This window comes from Procambarus clarkii, chromosome 48 (genome assembly GCF_040958095.1).
Source record: "Procambarus clarkii isolate CNS0578487 chromosome 48, FALCON_Pclarkii_2.0, whole genome shotgun sequence".
Lineage (NCBI taxonomy): Eukaryota > Metazoa > Arthropoda > Malacostraca > Decapoda > Cambaridae > Procambarus > Procambarus clarkii.
The window spans coordinates 7,885,342-7,904,095 of record NC_091197.1 but is presented as its reverse complement, the minus strand read 5'-3'; the positions used below and the strand labels follow the sequence as shown (position 1 = coordinate 7,904,095).

The following is an 18,754-nucleotide window of genomic DNA, read 5'->3' as shown; positions in this document are numbered from 1 at the left end:
CTGGTAAACATCTGACGCGGCAAACGACACCGCAACACGGGTAGGCGATAACTTCTCCAGTCCCAAAAGCTCGGGGACGTCGACACGGAGTGCGTCGAGGAGAGCAATTTCCACAATGGGCCAATCCACAGCAGCAGAAAAGTCCATCCGTACAGTATCTATCCTCGGAATACGGCCAGCACCAGCCGCATCCATCCCGCCAGGCGGAGCCTCAACTAGCGGGCGCTCCACACCCCCCATAGCAAACCACCACTTAGCAACGGCAGACGACTACTGACAGCTGAAGCCCGACGTCTTCACCCTGTGGCGGCGCAGCCAGGAATCCATTCCAAACACCAGGGGGGTGGGGGGCGGGACTACTTAGAGCAATTAAGGTTGTGTCAAGAGCACCACTAGTCTGAAAACAACAGCAAACAAACTAGTGTAGCTTGTGTCTACTGGAGCCATTATTTCTTACAGTTTCAGAGCCGCACACTCTTGCACGACACACCCTTGTACAGGAGCTGTCACCTTGCACGACACACGCCCTTGTACAGGAGCTGTCACCTTGCACGACACACGCCCTTGTACAGGAGCTGTCACCTTGCACGACACATGCCCTTGTGCAGGAGCTGTCACCTTGCACGACACACGCCCTTGTACAGGAGCTGTCACCTTGCACGACACGCCCTTGTACAGGAGCTGTCACCTTGCACGACACACGCCCTTGTACAGGAGCTGTCACCTTGCACGACACACGCCCTTGTACAGGAGCTGTCACCTTGCACGACACGCCCTTGTACAGGAGCTGTCACCTTGCACGAGACACCCTTGTACAGGAGCTGTCACCTTGCACGACACACGCCCTTGTACAGGAGCTGTCACCTTGCACGACACGCCCTTGTACAGGAGCTGTCACCTTGCACGACACACGCCCTTGTACAGGAGCTGTCACCTTGCACGACACACGCCCTTGTACAGGAGCTGTCACCTTGCACGACACACGCCCTTGTACAGGAGCTGTCACCTTGCACGACACACCCTTGTACAGGAGTTGTCACCTGTGTAAACAAACACCAAAACCATGTACGATGTTTTCGTGTTTGTTTATACACAGATATATTATGTTTTGTTTATACTTCTGAAATAGATTATACTCTGTTAATAAGAGTAACTTGCCTGCATTGTAACTTAGGTTAAGAGCTACAAACCTCTAGACCCCCCCAATATGTAGGAAACTTTCACCACTATATACTAATAACAACATAACACAGAGACATGCGATACTTGACATTAACATTGATATAAAAAATTATCGCATTGCAGGGATCGATGAATTATGGACCACAGGCTCACATTAAATGCTGCATGAAGACTTGTCACACTGGTATACTTTACTATGAACACTGGTAGTACAATATTACTACCTCCTCACCCCTGAAACCGTCCCCCCCCCCACACCGTACATTAATTACCCTAGTGTCAAATATTACAAATTACCTCCAAACTAGGCAGGCAACTCCGGCCAATGTTAGCAACGACTTGGGTGACTTGAACGTCGGGTCCACAAACACAAATGCAGTTGACTAAACTTCTCAGCCTGTCATTAACAACTCAACCCGTCCTCGACTTAAGTCCATTACATCCAGCGGTCGCCCCCACAGACGCATTCATAAATTTTAACTTGCTGTTCATTCAGAACAAGAATTTTCTCAAGTATAAATTAATATTATAATATATTAGCATATTGTGCATATATAGGCATAGGTTAGGTTAGGTTAGGTGTTTAGGTTCGGTTGGCGATTATTTGCATTTGTAGTACGTGGGTGAAGCATTTATAGCGTTGTGATTTGAACAAAATTCGTCAGTGAAGCACTTGTTCCGGATATGTTCGAACGTTACCAGTTGTGAGTCGTGTGTAAACTGCTTTTCATTCATAAACAGGGGGTTTGGCGGGTGCATGGAATCACTTTTGGATCTTTGTTTGGAGGACGGGCTGCATTTACAGCGTTGTGGTTCGAACAAAATTGGTCAGTGAAGCACTTGTTCCGGAAGTGTTCGAACGTCAACAGTTGTGAGTCGTGTGTAAACCGTTTTTCATTCATAAACAGGGGGGTTGGTGGCGGGATTAAAAAGTTTGGATCTTTGTATGCGAGAATGGGTTGAGTCCCATCGACCCCAAAGACGCATTCATCAACATTAACATGCTGTTCATTCAAACTTGGAATTTTCTTAAATATATATTAATATTATTATACATTAGTACATTGTCCATATTTAGGCATTGGCCAGGTTAGGTGTTTAGGTTCCGTTTGTAGTTATTGGTATTTGAAGTACGTGAGAGAAGCATTTACTGAGTTAGAATTCGAACAGAAGTTGTCAGCGAGTCACTTTTCGAGAAAAGTTCGAAAATGCTCAGTTGTGAGTTATGTGTAAAGCGTTCTTCATTCTTAAAGAGCTATGTGGCATGGCAGTAGCATGGAATGCATATTTAGCCTGAGTTTACATTATTTTATATCACAAACTTTATCCCATCCGTTTCATCCCAAATCCTAATCCTGCTCTCCTCCAAGTGCTACTCAGTCGTGATGGTTTGGCGCTTTCTCCTGACAGTTCCCTTCCCTTATCAATTATAAAGCTATCTAAATGTTATCAAATTCACTATTTTACAAATGCAGATTTATTAATATTTGGTTCAATAATTTATTTTCTCTGGATCACGTGATTTGGAGGCAATGGAGTGACTCGAACCTGCGTCTTGGCTAATCACAGACACCTGTCCGAACCGACTCAGCCACGATGGTACAAAATGGTGTATGTATATATATGTCGTACCTAGTAGCCAGAACGTACTTTTCAGCCTACTATGCAAGGCCCGATTTGCCTAATAAGCCAAGTTTTCATGAATTAATTGTTTTTCGACTACCTAACCTACCTAACCTAACCTAACCTAACTTTTTCGGCTACCTAACCTAACCTAACCTATAAAGATAGGTTAGGTTAGGTTAGGTAGGGTTGGTTAAGTTCGGTCATATATCTACGTTAATTTTAACTCCAATAAAAAAAAATTGACCTCATACATAATGAAATGGGTAGCTTTATCATTTCATAAGAAAAAAATTAGAGAAAATATATTAATTCAGGAAAACTTGACTTATTAGGCAAATCGGGCCTTGCATAGTAGGCTGAGTACGACGTTCTGGCTACTAGGTACAACATTATATATATATATATATATATATATATATATATATATATATATATATATATATATATATATATATGTATTTATATATATATGTCGTACCTAGTAGGCCTTTTTGGCCTACTATGCAAGGCCCGATTTGCCTAATAAGCCAAGTTTTCCTGAATTAATATATTTTCTCTAATTTTTTTCTTATGAAATGATAAAGCTACCCATTTTATTATGAATGAGGACAATTTTTTTTTATTGGAGTTAAAATTAACGTAGATATATGACCGAACCTAACCAACCCTACCTAACCTAACCTAACCTATCTTTAAAGGTTAGGTTAGGTTAGGTAGCCGAAAAAGTTAGGTTAGGTTAGGTAGGTTAGGTAGTCGAAAAACAATTAATTCATGAAAACTTGGCTTATTAGGCAAATTGGGCCATGCATAGTAGGCTGAGAAGTGAGTTCTGGCTACTAGGTACGACATATATATATATATATATATATATATATATATATATATATATATATATATATATATATATATATATTAAAACATTAAAATTATATTAAAATATACAGGGTAAAAATAAGTGCTATATAGCGCTAATATATATTTTTTCAGTTATTTTAATAAACCCTTGAGTCAAGAGATAAGTTTATGATAATATGCGAGTCCAGGTGGCCATGATATTGATAACTTTTTAATTAATTCACGGTATCTGTGAATGATATCACTTGTTGATTCTTCCACATGTTTGCAACTTGTCTGAATGGTATTCTGCTGTGTAATATTAAAGGTATTTGTGCAAGTGTCAGTTGGCTGTGTAGTGTTCAAATGCTTTACTGGGCTAACATTACGTTGTTGATAATCTGAATTATTTGCACTGATATCCTTTTAGTCTTTTGATGTTGGAGACAATGTATTCGGATCTTCACTGTGGAAGACTTACTGTGTAAGTCATTCCTCGTACATTCAGTTAGTTTATATATAGTTTAAGCGCCGTTGTATATGGACTCATTTTGGTAGTTTTGTTCACTGTGTACCACTCCATCTACCATCACATAATATACTTAATGGTTCCTCTAAGATGTTGCAGTCGAATTGTAGATTTGTGTTGCCACTGTGAAATACTTTACACTGGTATGCATTGAGATTTGCCCAACATGGAACATTGTTCCATGATGGGCAAATCTTAGTCAAGTCTTAGACAAGTCTTGGACAAGACCGACTTAGGCAAGACGGACTTAGACAAGACTGACTTAGGCAAGACGGACTTAGACAAGACCGACTTAGACAAGACCGACTTAGAAAAGACCGACTTAGACAAGACCGACTTAGGCAAGACCGACTTAGACAAGTGTAACAACTTGTCAAAGTCGGTCTTTAAGATGACTGTCTACACTGGTAATGACTATCTTAGCTGTAGCCCACATGCTAGGACCAGGGACCGGATATTCCGCCGTGTGACGACCACAGATCACCAAGGAACTATAGGCCTCAGATTACTCACTTGCGGCAACGCTGAAGTATATTTCTTCTTCTTCTTTCTGAAAGAGACAACAGAAAATAAATTTGAGATTTTTAACACCATAGAAGTTATAAGAGAGCTGGATAATTGAAGAGTATTGATATATATGTTGATATGTAGAGTTGTGTGAGATAATTACATATTTTATTTTCTGCTTTTACGTGTTAATTATTAATTATTAAAGTATTTTAATTATTAAGTGATTATAATATATCTGCTTCAGGTACTAGAAACTTACGAGGAAAAGTTTCAAATTACTTATACATTTATATAATATTACAGTACACGAAACTAAAGTTGGTTGAGGACGTTAATTAGTTGTGTGAGGTTATTCATCAGTTGTGTGAGGTTATTCATCAGTTGTGTGAGGTTATTCATCAGTTGTCTGAGGGTTATTCATCAGTTGTGTGAGGTTATTCATCAGTTGTATGGGGTTATTCATCAGTTGTGTGAGGTTATTCATCAGTTGTATGGGGTTATTCATCAGTTGTGTGAGGTTATTCATCAGTTGTCTGAGGGTTATTCATCAGTTGTGTGAGGTTATTCATCAGTTGTATGGGGTTATTCATCAGTTGTGTGAGGTTATTCATCAGTTGTATGGGGTTATTCATCAGTTGTATGGGGTTATTCATCAGTTGTGTGAAGTTATTCATCAGTTGTATGGGGTTATTCATCAGTTGTATGGGGTTATTCATCAGTTGTGTGAGGTTATTCATCAGTTGTATGGGGTTATTCATCAGTTGTCTGAGGGTTATTCATCAGTTGTGTGAGGTTATTCATCAGTTGTATGGGGTTATTCATCAGTTGTGTGAGGTTATTCATCAGTTGTCTGAGGGTTATTCATCAGTTGTGTGAGGTTATTCATCAGTTGTATGGGGTTATTCATCAGTTGTATGGGGTTATTCATCAGTTGTGTGAGGTTATTCATCAGTTGTATGGGGTTATTCATCAGTTATATGGGGTTATTCATCAGTTGTGTGAGGTTATTCATCAGTTGTGTGAGGTTATTCATCAGTTGTATGGGGTTATTCATCAGTTGTGTGAGGTTATTCATCAGTTGTATGGGGTTATTCATCAGTTGTATGGGGTTATTCATCAGTTGTGTGAGGTTATTCATCAGTTGTATGGGGTTATTCATCAGTTGTATGGGGTTATTCATCAGTTGTGTGAGGTTATTCATTAGCTGTGTGAGGTTATTCATCAGTTGTGTGAGGTTATTCATCAGTTGTGTGAGGTTATTCATCAGTTGTATGGGGTTATTCATCAGTTGTGTGAAGTTATTCATCAGTTGTATGGGGTTATTCATCAGTTGTATGGGGTTATTCATCAGTTGTGTGAGGTTATTCATTAGCTGTGTGAGGTTATTCATTAGCTGTGTGAGGTTATTCATCAGTTGTGTGAGGTTATTCATCAGTTGTGTGAGGTTATTCATCAGTTGTGTGAGGTTATTCATCAGTTGTGTGAGGTTATTCATTAGTTGTGTGAGGTTATTCATCAGTTGTATGAGGTTATTCATCAGTTGTGTGAGGTTATTCATCAGTTGTGTGAGGTTATTCATCAGTTGTGTGAGGTTATTCATCAGTTGTGTGAGGTTATTCATCAGTTGTGTGAGGTTATTCATCAGTTGTGTGAGGTTATTCATCAGTTGTGTGAGGTTATTCATCAGTTGTGTGAGGTTATTCATCAGTTGTGTGAGGTTATTCATCAGTTGTGTGAGGTTATTCATTAGTTGTATGGGGTTATTCATCAGTTGTATGGGGTTATTCATCAGTTGTGTGAGGTTATTCATCAGTTGTGTGAGGTTATTCATCAGTTGTGTGAGGTTATTCATCAGTTGTGTGAGGTTATTCATTAGTTGTATGGGGTTATTCATCTGTTGTATGGGGTTATTCATCAGTTGTGTGAGGTTATTCATCAGTTGTGTGAGGTTATTCATTAGTTGTATGGGGTTATTCATCAGTTGTATGTGGTTATTCATCAGTTGTGTGAGGTTATTCATCAGTTGTATGGGGTTATTCATCAGTTGTGTGAGGTTATTCATCAGTTGTGTGGGGTTATTCATCAGTTGTGTGAGGTTATTCATCAGTTGTATGGTGTTATTCATCAGTTGTATGGGGTTATTCATCAGTTGTATGGGGTTATTCATCAGTTGTGTGGGGTTATTCATTAGTTGTATGAGGTTATTCATCAGCTGTGTGAGGTTATTCATCAGTTGTATGGGGTTATTCATCAGTTGTGTGAGGTTATTCATCAGTTGTATGGGGTTATTCATCAGTTGTATGAGGTTATTGAGTTCTAAATCAATATTTTCAGTATTACAATATTCCCACAGTATATCATCACTAGTTATTAATAATACGATATTTCACTGTGTCGGGGACAGGAAGCCAGAGTGTATTCATACACGATGGCTATATGACCCCCACCCACATCTGGCTACACACAAAAAAACCTTAGCCTGGACCCCACCAGAAGAAACATCTTGTGTGGGACGCCACGTCCTCCGCCTCAGGAGTCAAAAGCCAATATGTAAAATTATCACATATTACTTACATAAAAGATCAATAATCTCTTAGGCACAAAAATAGAGGCATCACCCTTGTTCACTAATCTTCCAGGTATTAATTTGTATTCACTGTGTCATTATATCTTCCTTTAAATGGCTGAGATTTATATAAACTAGTGTGTGGTGTTTTGACCAATGAGACTCGTATGATCTAACCCAATACTACGACAACAATGAATGCACTGTTGCAACTTTGCATGCTCTTATTACTCGATAGGGTAAAGGATTACTTTTCCTCGACCTGCACAACCTATCGTTCCAATTAGTTGAACTGATTAGAAAGAATTCTAGAATCTATTATTCTGTCTTTAGAAATGACACATGAGTTTAGAATTTTTGTTTACCAGTATCACGACCAGAGTATGAGAGATATCCAAACAAAACCCTTCATTCTTATCTTATCTTGCTGATATATTTATGTGGTTCTGTGCTAAATATTTTTTTCCTGTTTGACCGAAAAACTCTTTACTACGGATTTGTTCTTTACTACTGTTCTGGGAAAGAATACGGAAGTAAAGTAAATTACGATACTACCTCTTGTGGCAGAAACTGTTCTTGGTTAACCAATTCTTAAATAGTGATTCGTACCGAGTTATAGCCTTGATATTAATGACTACAGAATGTTATTGTGCAGTCTTTATATATATATATATATATATATATATATATATATATATATATATATATATATATATATATATATATATATATATATATTCTGTATATGAACGAACAGCAGACACTCATTGTCAAATGGGTCAGTTAAATGACTTTTTCAAGACACTTTTACCTTTCTCTGAGATAAGATAAAGTGTCGTGTTATCTCTGATTATATTCACTGGGTAATGTATAAGAAAAAATATTTATTATTTTGATAACGTTCAGAGAAAATATCAGTGGCACTGAGAATTAAATTCTTAATGTTATGTAACGAGTATTTAATAGAAAAGGGTTTATATTCCATTTATATATGGCGATTGCTTTTATGGGAAGCTCTAAGAACATTAATAATTCTGTAAGAATACAGTCACGGTGTGTAGTGAGATACAGTCACAGGGTGTAGGGTGATACAGTCACAGGGTGTAGGGAGATACAGTCACAGGGTGTAGGGAGATACAGTCACAGGGTGTAGGGAGATACAGTCACAGGGTGTAGGGAGATACAGTCACAGGGTGTAGGGAGATACAGTCACAGGGTGTAGGGAGATACAGTCACAGGGTGTAGGGAGATACAGTCACAGGGTGTAGGGTGATACAGTCACAGGGTGTAGGGAGATACAGTCACAGGGTGTAGGGAGATACAGTCACAGGGTGTAGGGAGATACAGTCACAGGGTGTAGGGAGATACAGTCACAGGGTGTAGGGTGATACAGTCACAGGGTGTAGGGTGATACAGTCACAGGGTGTAGGGAGATACAGTCACAGGGTGTAGGGAGATACAGTCACAGGGTGTAGGGAGATACAGTCACAGGGTGTAGGGAGATACAGTCACAGGGTGTAGGGAGATACAGTCACAGGGTGTAGGGTGATACAGTCACAGGGTGTAGGGAGATACAGTCACAGGGTGTAGGGAGATACAGTCACAGGGTGTAGGGAGATACAGTCACAGGGTGTAGGGTGATACAGTCACAGGGTGTAGGGTGATACAGTCACAGGGTGTAGGGTGATACACAGGACTCACTTAGTTTCTTGCTTACCTATAATTACGGGTAATAGCCTCTTCTTCTTCGGTATGTTTATAACTAATGTTTCCCGACGACCTCCCTAACACCGACCATTTCCCCCGACGACCTCCCTAACACCGACCATTTCCCCCGACGACCTCCATAACACCGACCATTTCCCCCGACGACCTCCATAACACCGACCATTTCCCCCGACGACCTCCATAACACCGACCATTTCCCCCAACGACCTCCATAACACCGACCGTTTCCCCCGACGACCTCCATAACACCGACCATTTCCCCCGACGACCTCCATAACACCGACCATTTCCCCTGACGACCTCCATAACACCGACCGTTTCTCCCGACGACCTCCATAACACCGACCGTTTCCCCCGACGACCTCCCTAACACCGACCATTTCCCCCGACGACCCCCGTAACACCGACCATTTCCCCCGACGACCTCCCTAACACCGACCATTTCCCGACGACCCCCGTAACTCCAACCATTTCTCCCGACGACCTCCCTAACACCGATCATTTCCCCCAACGACCTCCCTAACACCGACCATTTCCCCCAACGACCTCCCTAACACCGACCATTTCCCCCGACGACCTCCATAACACCGACCGTTTCCCCCGACGACCCCCGTAACACCGACCATTTCCCCCAACGACCTCCATAACACCGACCATTTCCCCCAACGACCCCCGTAACACCGACCATTTCTCCCGACGACCTCCATAACACCGACCGTTTCCCCCGACGACCTCCCTAACACCGACCATTTCCCCCGACGACCTCCCTAACACCGACCATTTCCCCCGACGACCTCCATAACACCGACCATTTCCCCCGACGACCTCCATAACACCGACCATTTCCCGACGACCTCCATAACACCGACCATTTCCCCCAACGACCTCCATAACACCGACCGTTTCCCCCGACGACCTCCCTAACACCGATCATTTCCCCCAACGACCTCCCTAACACCGACCATTTCCCCCAACGACCTCCCTAACACCGACCATTTCCCCCGACGACCTCCATAACACCGACCGTTTCCCCCGACGACCCCCGTAACACCGACCATTTCCCCCAACGACCTCCATAACATCGACCATTTCCCCCAACGACCCCCGTAACACCGACCATTTCTCCCGACGACCTCCATAACACCGACCGTTTCCCCCGACGACCTCCCTAACACTGACCATTTCCCCCGACGACCTCCCTAACACCGACCATTTCCCCCGACGACCTCCATAACACCGACCATTTCCCCCGACGACCTCCATAACACCGACCATTTCCCGACGACCTCCATAACACCGACCATTTCCCCCGACGACCTCCCTAACACCGACCATTTCCCCCGACGACCTCCCTAACACCGACCATTTCCCCCGACGACCTCCATAACACCGACCATTTCCCCCGACGACCTCCATAACACCGACCATTTCCCCGACGACCTCCCTAACACCGACCATTTCCCCCGACGACCTCCATAACACCGACCATTTCCCCCGACGACCTCCCTAACACCGACCATTTCCCCCGACGACCTCCCTAACACCGACCATTTCCCCCGACGACCTCCCTAACACCGACCATTTCCCGACGACCTCCATAACACCGACCATTTCCCCCAACGACCTCCATAACACCGACCATTTCCCCCGACGACCTCCATAACACCGACCATTTCCCCCGACGACCTCCATAACACCGACCATTTCCCGACGACCTCCATAACACCGACCATTTCCCCCAACGACCTCCATAACACCGACCATTTCCCGACGACCCCCGTAACACCGACCATTTCTCCCGACGACCTCCCTAACACCGACCATTTCCCCCGACGACCTCCCTAACACCGACCATTTCCCCCGACGACCTCCCTAACACCGACCATCTCCCATGAGGGCACCTCGTCTCCTGCTCCGCTCAGACGCCACTGTGATAAACCACTCGTCCTCATACAAATTGCATCGCTCTACCCTCGTAAGCGCTACGGTCGAAAAAGGCCGTAATTTGAAAATTAAAAAATAATTTAAAACAAAATTCTGGATGTTTTTTTTCCAAAACTGCAAGTTCAGGGTCATCTGGTAGATTAAGAGGGCAAGATATTCTCCCTAACATTTCAAAACGTCATGAAAACTATTAACTGAAAATTTCCTATGCTAATCTAACGGCCTAAGCCAGAGGATCCAAAACAGAAAACGAGATAATACATCACTTTCGTGAGCCTCTTCTATTTTAAAGTACGTTCTTTTTTTAGCCTTATTACGCATATGAGCGAAAAGTGACCTTATTTGTAAGAGGACGAATTGATCAAGAGAGGCAGCGTGACCTGCTCGCTGTTCCTCGCTATCCCGAGTGGCAGCAGTCTAGCGTGACCTACATGCTGTTCCTCACTATCCCGAGTGGCAGCAGCCTACAGTGACCTACCTGCTGTTCCTCGCTATCCCGAGTGGCAGCAGTCTAGCGTGACCTACTCGCTGTTCCTCGCTATCCTGAGTGGCATCAGTCTAGCGTGACCTACTCGCTGTTCCTCGCTATCCTGAGTGGCAGCAGTCTAGCGTGACCTACCTGCTGTTCCTCGCTATCCTGAGTGGCATCAGTCTAGCGTGACCTACCTGCTGTTCCTCGCTATCCTGAGTGGCATCAGTCTAGCGTGACCTACCTGCTGTTCCTCGCTATCCTGAGTGGCAGCAGTCTAGCGTGACCTACCTGCTGTTCCTCGCTATCCTGAGTGGCAGCATCTAGCGTGACCTACCTGCTGTTCCTCGCTATCCTGAGTGGCAGCAGTCTAGCGTGACCTACTCGCTGTTCCTCGCTATCCTGAGTGGCAGCAGCCTAGCGTGACCTACTCGCTGTTCATCGCTATCCTGAGTGGCAGCAGTCTAGCGTGACCTACCTGCTGTTCCTCGCTATCCTGAGTGGCAGCAGTCTAGCGTGACCTACCTGCTGTTCCTCGCTATCCTGAGTGGCAGCAGTCATCAGCAGAACACCGAGCAGCAGAAACACAGACCGGGACAACATGCTGACGTTGCCAGTGGTGGAAGACTGTCAGTGACTGGCTGACGCTGCTATCGTTGTCCGGCTATCATATCTCACCATGAAGTACCCAGGATATCTGCCTCAGAGGCTGCCGTTGTAACCTGAATTGAAAAATCGGAATTTAATAAATCAAATCTCTTGTAAGAAGATTAAGTTGACGAACTGAACAATCTCAGTTTCTTATCTTCACTTTGAAACATTTATTGGAATTAATTATATTGGACAATCCTTCAAGGACAGCTGTGCCGACCTAGTTCATATTGTTCATCTCATTAATTGGGGGGTAAAGAAACGTGCAGTGAATAGTGTACTGTGCTGCTCAGTGCTCATGCCTGGTGTGAAGAACATGCACACTAAGTGGTGTACTGTGCTGCTCAGTGCTCACGCCTGGTGTGACGACCACACACACTAAGTGGTGTACTGTGCTGCTCAGTGCTCACGCCAGGTGTGACGACCACACACGCTAAGTGGTGTACTGTGCTGCTCAGTGCTCACGCCTGGTGTGACGACCACACACGCTAAGTGGTGTACTGTGCTGCTCAGTGCTCACGCCAGGTGTGACGACCACACACGCTAAGTGGTGTACTGTGCTGCTCAGTGCTCACGCCAGGTGTGACGACCACACACGCTAAGTGGTGTACTGTGCTGTTCAGTGCTCACGCCTGGTGTGACGACCACACACGCTAAGTGGTGTACTGTGCTGCTCAGTGCTCACGCCAGGTGTGACGACCACACACGCTAAGTGGTGTACTGTGCTGCTCAGTGCTCACGCCTGGTGTGAGGAACTCTAGCGAGTGTTACCCAGAGATTTTATTTATTTATTTATTTATATACATACAAGAAGGTACATTGGGATTATGAGGATACATAATATAGTAATTACAATCCTGTAAAGCCACTAGTACGCGCAGCGTTTCGGGCAGATAAAATGAGCAATGACGGGGCTAAGGGTTCTCGCTGGAGCTAAAGACTACAAGGGTCAGTATGTTTCAGTGTAGATGACACTGATCTCGCTCGTTATTGTTATTGTCTGTGGACAAGGTGTACGTGGCGTGCACTCTACCTCATGAGGACGAGCAGGGTCTGTGACCTGTTGTATCCCTAGGGATCCATGACTGCCCAATCATGGTGTTACTTCACTGGCTCCTGTTTAGGGGCAAACACACACACACCCCTGTCGGTCACGCCACCTGTCGACAACACCACCTGTCGGTCACGTCACCTGTCGACGACAACACCACCTGTCGGTCACGTCACCTGTCGACGACAACACCACCTGTCGGTCACGCCACCTGTCGACGACAACACCACCTGTCGGTCACGTCACCTGTCGACGACAACACCACCTGTCGGTCACGCCACCTGTCGACGACAACACCACCTGTCGGTCACGTCACCTGTCGACGACAGCACCACCTGTCGGTCACGCCCCCTGTCGACGACAACACCACCTGTCGGTCACGCCACCTGTCGACGACAACACCACCTGTCGGTCACGCCACCTGTCGACGACAACACCACCTGTTGGCCATTTTTGGAAGTTGAAGAAAATTGCAGCCTATCGACAGGTTCGTCGCGCTGGACCTCCTCTTAACTCAAGTCTCCTTGGATAGATAGACAGTGCCGTCTTAAAGGGACCTGTGATGTAGCAGAGGGCAGAAGTCTACCCCACCCTGCGGCCACTGGCCCCCAGCACCCGCCTCGTCTCTCCTACACTGACTCCAGACGCCCTCTCACTACTGAGAGGGCGTCTTCAGCATTCAGCGTGCTGAAGAGGCACGCTGAATGGCAGTATCATCACCCAATAGGTAAAAATCGATACAGAAAAGGTGTATCGATTTTCACAAAAGGTGTATCCGCCGTAATTTTGTTTTTTTTTCACACAACCTTACACCGGAGCAGGTGTCGAAAAACACGACACTATTTACTAATATTCAATTCAATAGGCAGATAATATTGCTACTGGATTCTGCTAATAAATTAACTCATAGAAGAAAGCAGTGGAATTTTCATCTCATAGAAAACGGGGGATATCATTGCCACGTCGGTATTAAATTCACTAGCTACATCTGTTGGGAATATTCTTAATACAGCAAATACAGCAGTCTTTGGACTGTAAACATCATAAAAGCATTTCACTTGAATCAACTTAATTATTAGTACCAAAATACAGTAAATGTGGGCCCTCTATCCACTTGGATAAAACGCATCCGTAGAACAAGGGATGCGGGCAGAGGGAGTAGGCAGCCATTAATTTAACACAAGAGTCACTGGAGGCCAATCTAGCTCCTATAGATTTGAAATCTAGATAGAAATCTAGCTCCCTTGGACCGGGATTAATAGTGCTCCCGGTATCAGCTCCTACTACGTCTACAATAAGGGTAGTGTCCCTTCCGATTCCAAAATTATCTAAGCTCATTAGAGGTCTTTAATATTTAGATTTAGGATATTTTCCGGTTAGGACACAAGACAGCGACAAAACCGAGGTAAATATTCCTTGGTCATTATCTTATAATCAATATACTTTATTTCCCCTGATAAAGGTGTCATATTAGGATTACTGCTATTATTTCTGAGTGTTCTTTGACAGGTGTCATTGACGAGGAAGAAGATTATTAACTAGTTACCTGGCATGAGTACACGAGTTGAGGCCAGTCACCCACGAGGAGTTATCGACTGGCGTGTTCATCCTTGTTCATAACTGGTTGACTAGGCCCATTACCATACAGATAAAGATAAGCTGTGGTTAGTTCAAGTTACCTATGTAGTCTAATACTGTAGTGAACATTTACTAATCAATAATTTTTTATTGAAAGTTTAAATATGTAAATAATTTTACATATTGTGGGAATTTTAAGAAATACAGTCCACTTCAAACAACAAACAGTTTACAACCGAAAAATATAAATTAACGTAAAATATAAATTTTAATAATAATTTTAAAATAATTAAATTCATATAAATTAAATATATATAAATCTCACAGGTCAATTCCCCCAGCAGGAATCAGACGTCGTCTGAGTGTCAAAGTTCTTCCAAGAGTGCTTAGAAAGAGGTTCCTGTAGCTCCCGGCAGAGCCCTTGTGAACAAAGTGCATGGGGGAATTGTGTAAAATCCTGGTTTGTCTCGCGGAGAGGCTGCAGGAACCAAGTAAATTCAGTAGAATTTCTGGTTGCAATTCTGATACCATGTCGTAGCTCAGTCGATTAAGGCAGCGTCTGGGATGCTCTCGGACGTAGGTTCGAATCCTCATCACGGTCCTTGTGGATTTGTTCATTTGATGCATCACGCTATTGTGATTTCTGTGTGTAAAGAGTCACGGTGTTTGTGTCCTGCCTTCAGTGACAACTGCAAATAATGCGCTACATTACGGACTCTACCAATGAGAAACGGAACTGTTCTGCATGTCAACATTGAACGAAGTCTGCACAACTTCCCGATTATTCTCAATGCTATAAATACCCAACCACTTGAACTGGGTGGTGGAACAAGGCCCTTGGATCTTGTCGGGTCGGCGTTCGATCCTCGTAGGATGTGATTGTGATTGGGCAGCGTTCCTTCACTCTGATCTCAGCTCCTTGTTCTTATATCCCAGTTCTTTATCCTCATATTTAAGCTCCTTATCCTCATATTCAAGCTCATCTTCCTTATATACCTGCTCCTTGTTCTCACGTCACTTCTAAGTGCTATATAGTCACACTGGCTTAGCATTTTCTCCTCATAATTATCCTATCAACGTTAGAACCGGGATAGAGCTCAAAATTCTTACTTGAATCTGTACATTAACATGAACACAATGTTTTGTATATTGTGTCTTAGCAATATTCTTGATAATATTCATAATGCACAATGAAATCACACTAAGGTGATGTATCAATGAGAAAATCAGTAGGAGCCGTGAAGAGGATTCGAACCTACCCACTAGGAACTCCCAAAAACACGCCTTAGACCCCTACACGACGACATGGTCAAAAGCATTGGAACCTGGGATTCAGCCGAATCCTCTAGGGGGTTCTGAGGCTTCCACTGAAGCCCAATCATTTCTTTGGACCATGTCATGGTGAAGTGGTCTAATGCGTGTGCTTGGGAGTAGTCAGTGTGTGCGTTCAAATCCTCCTCGTGTATCCTACTGATTTTGTCACTCATGATAATATTCATGAGGAGAAAATCAATTCGGGGGCTTTGAGAAGACTCGAACCAGCGGTCAAGGACACAGCCAGCCCCGCACCTTACCCCTGGACCACGACGTGCTATAAGATAAACAAGCTGGGATACCACTGAAGCTCAAGAGGCTAACCATAGCCCGTGTTTCTTGCCCCGCTCCTGTGCCAGGTAAGTTACGGGCTCACCATAGCCTGTGCTACTTGGAACTTGTTCCGAGTAGCACTGGCTACTAACAACAACACTGAATTTGGAGATGGTCAGCAGGAGCGGCCTGACTCAAGTGTTTGCTAGTTCAGGTGTCTGGAGGTGGTTTGGGGGGGGGGGTGGAAGGTTGGGGGGGGGGGAGGGGGGGAGGGTGGGGGGGGGAGGTGGGAGGGGGGAGTGGGGGGAGGGGGGGAGGTGGGAGGGGGGGAGGGGGGGAGGGGGGGGGGCTCTTCCAGTGTCGGTTTATCTAACATAAACTAATCTTAGATACAGTCCATCAAGGATCACAGTACAGTAATCACTGTAATCCCAAGTGTCTGTATCCTGAATACAGTACAGTAGAATATTTATTAACTGCTGTATTCACCGTCATTAATTACGCATTGTTGAATTGACCTGAATTTACCTGAAGCTCTATAGCTTCGCCACTATAGCTCTAGTGACGTCAGTGAGGACAGGAAGCCGGCAGATTGTCAAAGGTACCTCCATTTGTCCTTATGATTTTATCGAAGTGGATTTGTAAACATATAATGAATGACAATGTATTATGTGTGGAATTACCTATAATTAGCTCAACAAAAGTTCATCATTCATTTTGTTGATAGCTGGTAATTACCGTAATTTTTATTTAATGTGTTAATAAAATAAAAATAAGCTCAACACTTAAACGTCTAAAAATTAAACATGCAGGGATATATATATGTATATATATATATATATATATATATATATATATATATATATATATATATATATATATATATATATATATATATATATATATATGTCGTACCTAGTAGCCAGAACGCACTTCTCAGCCTACTATGCAAGGCCCGATTTGCCTAATAAGCCAAGTTTTCATGAATTAATTGTTTTTCGGCAACCTAACCTACCTAACCTAACCTAACCTAACTTTTTCGGCTACCTAACCTAACCTAACCTATAAAGATAGGTTAGGTTAGGTTAGGTAGGGTTGGTTAAGTTCGGTCATATATCTACGTTAATTTTAACTCCAATAAAAAAAAAATTACCTCATACATAATGAAATGGGTAGCTTTATCATTTCATAAGAAAAAAAATTGAGAAAATATATTAATTCAGGAAAACTTGGCTTATTAGGCAAATCGGGCCTTGGATAGTAGGCCGAGAACTGCGTTCTGGCTACTAGGTACGACATATATATATATATATATATATATATATATATATATATATATATATATATATATATATATATATATATATATATATATATATATATATATATATAACTGAAAACTCACACCCCAGAAGTGACTCGAACCCATACTCCCAGAAGCAACGCAACTGGTATGTACAAGACGCCTTAATCCACTTGACCATCACGACCGGACAAAATGAGGTGATAGCCGAGGCTATATGAACCACCCCACCGCCGGCACTCGGATAGTTATCTTGGGCATAGCATTTTACCCAAGATAACTATCCGAGTGCCGGCGGTGGGGTGGTTCATATAGCCTCGGCTATCACCTCATTTTGTCCGGTCGTGATGGTCAAGTGGATTAAGGCGTCTTGTACATACCAGTTGCGTTGCTTCTGGGAGTATGGGTTCGAGTCACTTCTGGGGTGTGAGTTTTCAGTTGCATATGTCCTGGGGACCATTCAGGCTTGTTCGCATATATATGTCGTACCTAGTAGCCAGAACTCACTTCTCAGCCTACTATGCAAGGCCCGATTTGCCTAATAAGCCAAGTTTTCATGAATTAATGTTTTTTCGTCTACCTAACCTACCTACCCTAACCTAACCTAGCTTTTTTTGGCTACCTAACCTAACCTTACCTATAAATATAGGTTAGGTTAGGTTAGGTAGGGTTGGTTAGGTTCGGTCATATATCTACGTTAATTTTAACTCCAATACAAAAAAATTGACCTCATACATAGTGAAAAGGGTAGCTTTATCATTTCATAAGAAAACAATTATAGTAAATATATTAATTCAGGAAAACTTGGCTTATTAGGCAAATCGGGCCTTGAATAGTAGGCTGAGAAGTGAGTTCTGGCTACTAGGTACGACATATATATATATATATATATATATATATATATATATATATAATATATATATATATATATATATATATATATATATATATATATATATATATATATATATATATATATATATATATATATATATATATATATATATGTCGTACCTAGTAGCCAGAACTCACTTCTCAGCCTACTATGCAAGGCCCGATTTGCCTAATAAGCCTAGTTTTCATGAATTAATGTTTTTTCGACAACCTAACCTACCTAACCTAACCTAACCTAACGTTTTCGGCTACCTAACCTAACCTAACCTATAAAGATAGGTTAGGTTAGGTTAGGTAGGGTT

General features: G+C 43.0%; 1 protein-coding gene across 1 annotated transcript in view; it reads right to left on the bottom strand.

Annotated features, from left to right (window-relative positions):
- LOC138351034 (phosphatidylinositol phosphatase PTPRQ-like) overlaps positions 1-12,044 on the bottom strand; it is a 51,454-nt gene extending 39,410 nt beyond the window's left edge. The window contains exons 1-2 of the mRNA XM_069302550.1: positions 11,914-12,044; positions 4,685-4,721 (exon numbers count right to left, since the gene is read on the bottom strand). Of these exons, the coding sequence (XP_069158651.1) occupies positions 4,685-4,721; positions 11,914-11,991 (115 nt within the window). The 5' untranslated portion in view covers positions 11,992-12,044. The remainder of the gene's footprint in view (positions 1-4,684; positions 4,722-11,913) is intronic.
- Positions 12,045-18,754: the final 6,710 nt, after the last annotated feature.